Source organism: Nicotiana tabacum, chromosome 24, assembly GCF_000715075.1.
Source record: "Nicotiana tabacum cultivar K326 chromosome 24, ASM71507v2, whole genome shotgun sequence".
Classification (NCBI taxonomy): domain Eukaryota; kingdom Viridiplantae; phylum Streptophyta; class Magnoliopsida; order Solanales; family Solanaceae; genus Nicotiana; species Nicotiana tabacum.
Window position 1 is genome coordinate 69,818,215 of NC_134103.1, and position 9,132 is coordinate 69,827,346.

The window sequence follows — 9,132 nt, forward strand, 5'->3', positions numbered from 1 at the left end:
AATAAATGTAGTATTTGATTTCAATAAATAATGAGTGTTACAATCTTTATGGTATTCCTGTGATTCTTCAAGAATGTAAATTATCTTGATGAACTTGATTTTAATTTTGATTCAAGGGCTGGTAAAGCTTGGTCTTGAATCTCCTTCTTGAACTTGGATTTGGATTTGACCATGAACAAGTAATTTGATCTCGAACGCCTTGGTATTTGATTTGCCTTCGTTCTTTATCTTGAACTTGAACTTGTAGCTTGAGTGCTTGAACTTGTAGCTTGTAGAGAAATTTGCGGTGTTTGATCCACGAGCTCTCTGCTTGCTTCTTGTTATCATTTCTCGTGTCTTCTAGCTTTATGAAGACCTCTATTTATAATTGTAGGAAGTAGTATGGCTTCGCGATTTGATTGGTCCGTTTGAACTGACCAATACCATCTAGACACTTGGCACAACTCTATTGGTTGTTAATTTGACTTGGTATGCCACCTTTTCTTGACACATGGCACGATTTCATTGGCTCATTTATTTGGCTTGGATTGCCACATCACTTGACACGTGGCATAATTTTATTGGCTCTTTCTTTTGACTTGGATTACCACGTCACTTGACATGTGGCATGAGCCTGGGCTTTAAGATGGGCTAATAGCCATTTGGACCTTGGGCTAATGAAGTGGACTTATCATTCACACACACACACACACACACACACACACACACACACACACACACACACACACACACACACACACACACACACACACACACACACACACACACATATATATATATATATATATATATATATATATATATATATATATATATATATAGATTTAAATAATTAGCTCACTTTACTAGCCACAATATTTGTTTGGACCAGTGTCTTGAATTTAATATGATCCAAATTATTTTATGGATTTAAATCCGATAAAATTTAAATGCTTACAACTTGATTTCTAAGCCAAAAAATAGAAATTATTAACACCAACTTGTTTCAACCAAAAACCTCATATCTGACTCAATATTCGACCCGTAAAATCTCTTTAAATGCTTGACAAATGCAAAAAGGGATGTCAAAAATTTCAATCTCGATACCTGTTAAGGGAGGTGTAAAATTTCAGTTAAAAGGGTGCCAAGTCAATTATAAATATATTTATTGTGATTTATAGAAATCATATACAGGATTCTGCTGAAATCCCGTGGCCCGCGGGTCCGCCTCTAGGGAAACGGTGACTACGGTTAGTTAGGAGGACAGATTGGGTTATTCCGGTACAGTTAGTTGTTATTTGCAAGAAGTAAATTTTGCAATTTTGGAAATCAAATAGTCTCCCTAGTTCTTATTTCACCAGGATCAAGCAATAAAATGATGGGATAATTTTTGAACTATTTGTTGTAAATAGTGAATTTTATTTTACACCCTTAATCTTTTAGGTTAAGCAAATAAAATTGTCTTTACCTTTTGCATAAACCATTAAACAACAATAATAATATCTCAAAAAAGGAAGAGCTTGTTTTACTTTTCTATTTCATTGTTTAATAGGATGGCGCTAAAGATAACGACTTTACAATTATTTGAAAACGTCTAACAAACTCAATGTTGTTGCGGTAAAATGAAAAAAATCATCACTCCTCGCTTTTAATGGATCCTTGCGAACTGGCCGTTCAGTGAAAGACTCTTCACAAGTAATGGCACTACTTATGTCACTATTCACCATATCAAAGTTCTCGTCTAAATCTTTAATCGAATTTGTGATTTGTGACACAGCTAGATCATAATTATCCCGACAAATCTGAAGGCATTGCTTGAGAATTGGTTGCTTTAACATAATTAGAGTTTGATTATAAATATCCTTAGCCTTGCCTAAAGACAATTGAAGCATAATACGCACCAAACCTTTTTTATCAGCAGAAGAACTTCTAGGATCCGCTCTAAGAGAACTGACACATAATTTGTAGTCTGTAGACTTTTTGCAAACATCTTCTATCAAATCTCCAGAGGAATGAGCCACTAAAGAGAGAAAGATAAAGAAAATTACTATTGATGTTCTTAAGGAATTTATCTTCTTCTTTTTTTAATCTTGCATGTGTTATGATGAACTGTTCTTATAGAATATAGTATTCACATTTATGTTGGTATTACTCTAATGAGATTGTAGTAATCAGATTTTACTTCTTTTTTTTTTGGTGGGGAGGAAGAATTAAATGCTATAAATAACCTTCATTATTCAATGTGGATGAAATTTCACTAAGCAATTTTCTAAAGCAAGAATCCTCTTTATCCCCTTCCCATTTTACCAAGTGTGTAGTGTTATCTCTTAATTTAGAGGAATAATATAAAATTCACTCCAAATATTGTTTTCGTTGGATATTTTCTTCAAGTGACTACTAAAACTAGGTGAACCTACTATTGAGCATAGTGAAGTCTATAGTAAAAGAATTACTAATAGTCTTGTCGTGGTATTTTGGAATTTAACGGAGAATTCAATTTCACAGAGAGACAATGGGTAAATAATTTGATTTAAAATATTGATAATAAACTCAACTTGCATGTATTCTCATCCGTATCGCACCAAGTGCACCTGTTTGAGGAATATTTGTCTGTTTCATAATTGGGATGCAATGACCAAAGGAGGTTTGCGGCAAGTTAAAGAATCAGGGTCATTGAACTCTGCTAAGGCTACACCAGAGTATCATTTAGATATGATTTAGTTAATGAGAAAAAATGAAGCAATAACTCAGAATCTTTTCATTTGCATAACTCAGTATGTCTCTGGTATACAATGAAAGACAGTAAACAGAACAGTAAAATTGAATAGGAAGGGCAGAGCAACTGAAGCCTTTTAATATCCATAAGCAGCTTAAAATATTTGGAAAAACTACATAGTAGAGACTTCCTAGTTTGTAAGCTCCATAATGGCAGAGACAATATCACCATCTGCAACCTTGAGAGCTTTGACAGCTTTAGCTCTGGAAACGCCTGCTTGAGTCATCACCAGCTCGATATCCTTGGGTTCTACGCCAGTTTCATCTACATCCTCATCGTCCTGAGCTACTGTTGATGGCTCTGGCTTTGATATAACGTTGCTCAAATTAGGAGCCTTGAACTGCTCAGCAGCTTGACTCTGCAATTGTGAGCTCAAATCCTCAATCTTTGCCTCACCAAATATAACATATGTGTCTGACGCAGGGCTTTTGAAAATATCCGGTTTCGAGATGACAAATAGAATCTGCAAAAGAGAGGAAATAAGGAGAAAGCTAATAACTAGAATGTGAGCACTAAAACAGAACACATGGAGAAAGAAAAGCAAGAGCGCAATAACATAATTAACTAACATTCTTGCTCTTCTTGACAGTGACACGGCTAACCCCTGGGATTGGCTTCATTCCGAGCTTTATCATAGCTTTTCGACTCTTCTTCTCGCTCCTGCTCTGCTTTGACCTACCACTAGCATCTCCATCTTCTGCCCAGAATTCCAAGCATTTCAATATAACACAACAATCAGATAATCAACCCACTGTAACATGCATCACGAAACATTTGTTTTTTTCTCGGAAGGAATGCACACTTTGAGAAGCACAAAGGACCCAGAATCTCCTCCGACAAGTTAACCAGGAACATGGCAATAAATAAGCACCAGAGTTAATGTAATTACTCTACCTTCAATAAAACCAAGGCCGGAACTATACAATTCAACAAAAGAATGACAGTGATATGATTTCTCTCTTTTTTCTTTTTTTAACTTAAATGAAAACATATTAAAAATGGTAATGCAATAGCAGGGAATAGGACAGAGATAGGATCAATATGAGAGATACTTCAACATTAGTAATATTCCTTCTATCCCATCTTATGTGAGACTCTGGACTGAGTTGTCCTAACTTGTTCAACACACTAATACAATCAGTAATTTTGAATGCACCTTTTACAAGTTTCAAGAACTCAGGTTAACCGAAGAATTCAACTTTAAATACAGCATGAGCTTCCAATTAAATAAAATTCACAAGGAAAAGGAAAATACACAAGCAAAGTCCTTAATCTCCATAGATAGTCGAAACTAAAATTGGATGAGTGATACTTAGAACTAGGAAATGCAACTAATGCTTCGAAGGCACCATCTTAGAAGAACCAAAAGAATCATTCTCAATTTTTTTTGCATTCTCAAAAAAAAAAAAGAACCAAAAGCATCAGAACCAGCAAAGTCAGGCTCAGAATTATGAATTATGCTTTTATACTTTTTTTTATAAGGCTGAATTATGCTTTTATACTTACCTTCAGCATCATCTTCATCTTTGTCATCGTCATCATCTTCATCATCATCATCATCGGCCTCATCCTCAATAATCGGCTCCTCTGACTACAAAAGAAGAGTATACTTGGGTAAAATATGATAAAGAATACACATGAAGCGCAGAACCATGCTCACTTGACAAAAGCTGACATTGAACATCAAGAGATATAGTAGCTCTACTTCTACCATTTACCAGTGAACCAATGAAGTATTTAGACACCACATATAAAATCTTGAAGACCTTTTCATTTTTTTTGTTGTTTTCTTTGGCCGCAGACGTATATGTATATGTATATTTACGGACTAGGAGGGTGTTTGGATTGACTCATATTAAGTGCTTATTGGCTTTTAAGCACTTTTCTAGTTTTTGTAGTGTTTGGCATAAAAAATGCTTAAAACACTTACTTTTAAGCATGAAAAGTACAAAAGTAAGCCAAAAGCCAAAAGTTGGGTATTACCAACTTATGGCTTTTGGCTTTTAAATTATAAGCTACTTTTTAAAAGTCAATCCAAACACCCTCTAGGATCTAGATTACAACAATACCAAGTTAGAGATCAAAAGAAACTGCGACTTTCCGTCTACAATGCAGATTGGATTACAACGGAAAACACCACAAAGCCCTCAAATTTTCACTAACAAGATTGTTTATGGTGTCCCAGAGTAAACAAGTTAGTCTCTTTCACAGAAAAGATTGAACCTTTTGCCATAAGAGTCTCAAAAGAATCAATCTTTTGCCATAACAGCCTCAAAAGATTCAAACTTTTGCCATAGCAGCCTTAAAAATTCAAGCTTTTTGAACAAAAGACCATCTATAATGTCCCATAGTAAACAAGTGAATAATTATTTTTTGATTATCTATAGATCCCAAAAGTGAAAAAATTCAAACAATACCCAACATTCAATAGATATAATAGAACTATAAAATCAAGTTAAATTACTATAAAACTTCAAAAACCCACATACACAAGCTATAAGGGCCTTAAAAGTTCACAACTTTATGTCTACACATTTGTATGAATACTGAATTGTAGGGAAAAAAGGAGAATTACCTCAATCTTTTGTTGTTCGAGATGAGCGGCTAGGATTTCTTCTTGGGATTGAGCAGTCATGGTTGCGTTGAGTGAGTAATGATAGAGAGAATTTAGGTTCTTGAATGAAGAAGACAATGGTCCTAAAACCCTAGGATAACCTGTCACTTATTTCCCATTTTCTCTTGGCCCGACCCGAAATGGAAGCGGTTATATAACTTATTAAATTATTAAATATTTAAGTATAAGTGTGAATATATGTTGATTTACAAAAATAACCTTATAATATTAAGCCTAATAACTCACAACAAAAAGATATAACCGAATTCTAGACATTAGTCTTGTAATACTATTAGTTTTAGGACATAATACTACATGTTAGGAATCCTACATGATTACATTTAGAAATCTTATTAGTATAATTACTTTCGGGCATAGACATATAATAATACATGTTAGAATGTAAACCTAATACATTTAGGAACACGTTAGGTTTCCTATTACTTTTAGGATATACTTCTTAAAAAGTTCTATTACTAATTTAATTTGAAAAACGTATTATATTGTCCTATTACTAATTTTATTTGAAAACGTATTATATAGTTCTATTACTAATTTAATGAGCTTTTATCATTGTTGGCCGCTCGGGCCAAACTTTTAACGGCCACTAGCCAGAAATAAATTTAACATCCACTAGCCACTAGCCGACGCCTGAATTTACATGTTTTATACATCGAAAACTAACTATTGCTCAAGTAGTAGGCCCGTCTGCACCTGCTACAATCTTCTATATATATCAATTGGTTTCTTCAAGAAAATATTTTATTATAATTTTCTTGCCCTTTACTTCTATGCGGAAGGAATGGTGATTACAGTACCATCTTATGTAGGTATTAATATTTTAAATTGGGAAATTTTGATAGAATGGGAGGGTGCCCAATATCTAGAAAAATATGTTCTAGATTTAGTTATTTATTTATTTAATGCACAATAATATGTTCTTCACTCTTTAAATCAAATACCCCTTTACGTACAAAGAATGTAAATGTACATTCAAATAAATACTATATAATAGATATAAATTGTCAATAACTATCATCATTGTAATTTTCAACACAATATTAAATTCTAGAAAATCTTTCATATATACATTTTACTACATCACTACGTAGTAAAATGCACGATACACTTAATATATACTAAATTTATACATTGTAGAACAACCTATACACTTTGGATACACAAAAGCGCTAGGGATACATTAATGATATATTATGGATACATTGCAAGATGCACGATACACTCTATATACAAATTGTATGCAATGTATATACTAAATAGACTGTCACTATATAAAAAATATATTAAAATAGACTGTCACTATACAATTTATATATAATAGACCGTTACTATACAAAATAGACTGTCACTATACAAAAATATATTAAATAGACTGCCACTATATAATTTATATACACTAGACTGTCATTATACAAAATATATACAAAATAGACTGTCACTATACTAAATATATACTAAATAGACTGTCATTATACAAAATAGACTGTCACTATAATAAAAATATACAAAAGATAGACTGTCACTATACAAAATATATGCAAAATAGATATTTTGGGCTATTAGATATAATATATTTGGGCCGAAGGGCCATTTCGGGTAAGTAAAAAAAATATGGGCTATTAAAATTTTGAGGGGCTATAGAGAGTAGTTTTCTCTAATTTAATTTGGGAATGTATTATATTGTCCAAATTCATTTACAAAAGGAGAGCTTATATGATTATAAAAACACGAATATAATATTAATAAACCAAAATAGCTCTAAAATATTAAACAGGAGAACTCATAGGACATAACTTTATAAACTTATTTTTTGGACTATAATACTTTCTATGTTAATTTTTTCAATATCTAAGATCTTAAAATTAATAAAAAAATTTCTATTAAATTTTTATTAAAAATATGTACGAAGGTTTAATAAAATCAATTTCATAAGAATCCTCCATATTGGCAATACTTTGCCATTTTATAATGTCCAATAACAAATGAATAAAAAAAAGTAATGTTAAATGGACTGCATAAAGCGTTGAAATTGAGAAAAAAAATATCCACATGATAATATATTTTTATATTATATTTGAACTGCTTTTCTACTCAAATAATATTTTTTATTAATTTTTCGTATAATATTGAATAATATATCCAACTATTAAAAAGAACCAAAAGAATATATAAGAATATAAATGTGTGAAAAAGAGAAAGAAAAATGGTTGGTAGAGTCAATGTCATTAATGATTCTGCAAACATAAAGATCTAAAAGTGAAATGTCAAATTGATTTCTTTACTCTTTGAAAATAAAATTTATAGTGGATAAAATTATAATTACGATTGAATATTCAAAACAAAAGATGAACTAATATTAAGAATATGAATCAACATAAAATAATTTTTTTTTAATTTAAGACTAAATAATTAAATCTTTGAATTAATTATTTATGAAGAGAATCTAATTCGATTATTTTTTAAATTCATCATATGAGTAAAATTATTTTTCAAGTTGCAAAAAAATCTTTGGGTACATCAATTTATTCCATAAAAGAAATATAGAGATTAAAAAATTAGAACACAAAGTAAAAAGATTAGTATAGTATTAAGAATCAAAAGAACATACAAGTGTGTGAGGAAGCACAATCAAAACTAAATCTTGAACAAGAACAAGCTTTCAAAACTATATTATAAGGAGCCGACTCTAGTATAGCGGGATTATTCTTTGTAGATGCCTTCGGCATAATCAAAATAATAATCTTATGTCATGCATTACTTTCAAATGTCATATCAAAAGGCATGATATTGTTAGCAAGAATAACAAAATGGTGTACATGCAACGATTTTATTATAAGGTCATACAATTCACTTTAGATTTGATATACGTTTTCAAATAACTAAAATAACCATCACAAATATATCAAAGTAGAGCAATGATGCTAAATTTATAAGAAAAATAAAATTAATAATATGGGATGAAGCGCTTATGGCTAAGCGTCAAACGCTCGAAATAATTGACCGGAGTTCTAGAAATACATTGGATATTAATGAACTATTTGGTGGAAAAGTAATAATTTGCAAGGTGATTTCTGTCAAGTACTACCAGTAGTTCCAAAATCGACGAAAGCATAGATTGTAAAAGCTAGCTTGGCAAAATTATACTTACGGCCTCAAATAAAAGATATTTAACTGACAAGAAATATAAAAATAAGAACAGATCCAGCATTCAGTGACTTCTTGCTTCGTGTCAGAAATAAAGAAAAACATCCAATAAAAGATAATTTGGTTCTTCCAGAATACTTGGTTATCAACCCAATGCTAAAAATAATGCATTTAATAAGGAAATTATTTCCAGCATTAGAATAAAAAGCAATTTGTGCAAATTATATTATAGAATTTAAAGAGTTATCTTAGCTAGCACAAATGAATATGTTGATCAACTAAATAAAAGGTTAATTGATAAGCTTTATGGTAAAAACAAAATATTTTTCAGTTCTTTATTCAATAGAAAATGATACTAACAATTACTACCAAGAAGAATACTTAAATTGTAACGATCCGACCGGTCGTTTTGCTTTATAGATCCCCGTTCCCCTAATTAAGATTCCCCATATGTGCTTTTACTACTTTACGGCTTGCGGGAATGGTTAGTTCGGGTTTGGAAGGGTTCGAGTTGAAATCGGAATACTTAGTTCCTTAATATTGGCTTAAAATGGTTAAGTTTGACTTGAGTCAACATTTTGAGTAAACGACCTCGGAA

At 31.5% G+C, this 9,132-nt stretch overlaps 1 protein-coding gene across 2 annotated transcripts; it reads right to left on the bottom strand.

Annotated features, from left to right (window-relative positions):
* Positions 1–2,695: 2,695 nt before the first annotated feature.
* LOC107804624 (nascent polypeptide-associated complex subunit alpha-like protein) lies at positions 2,696–5,490 on the bottom strand. Of its 2 annotated transcripts, none has more exons than XM_016628551.2 (4): positions 5,331–5,490; positions 4,262–4,346; positions 3,325–3,449; positions 2,696–3,218 (listed from the first exon to the last, which is right to left on the bottom strand). In XM_016628551.2, the coding sequence occupies exons 1-4, from the start codon at positions 5,388–5,390 to the stop codon at positions 2,886–2,888; spliced, it is 603 nt and encodes a 200-aa protein (XP_016484037.1). In that variant the 5' UTR covers positions 5,391–5,490; the 3' UTR covers positions 2,696–2,885. The 2 variants fall into 2 exon arrangements, with proteins under 2 accessions (XP_016484037.1, XP_016484031.1); XM_016628545.2 differs by having other exon boundaries at positions 3,325–3,452.
* Between the last annotated feature and the right edge of the window lie 3,642 nt (positions 5,491–9,132).

Excerpts from the sequence above, each read along its gene's own strand:
- LOC107804624 (XM_016628545.2), bottom strand. The coding sequence starts at position 5,390 with ATGACTGCTCAATCCCAAGAAGAAATCCTAGCCGCTCATCTCGAACAA. Across the intron at positions 4,347-5,330 it reads TCGAACAACAAAAGATTGAG|TCAGAGGAGCCGATTATTGA; the intron begins GTAATTCTCCTT and ends CTTCTTTTGTAG. Across the intron at positions 3,453-4,261 it reads AGATGAAGATGATGCTGAAG|AAGATGGAGATGCTAGTGGT; the intron begins GTAAGTATAAAA and ends AATTCTGGGCAG.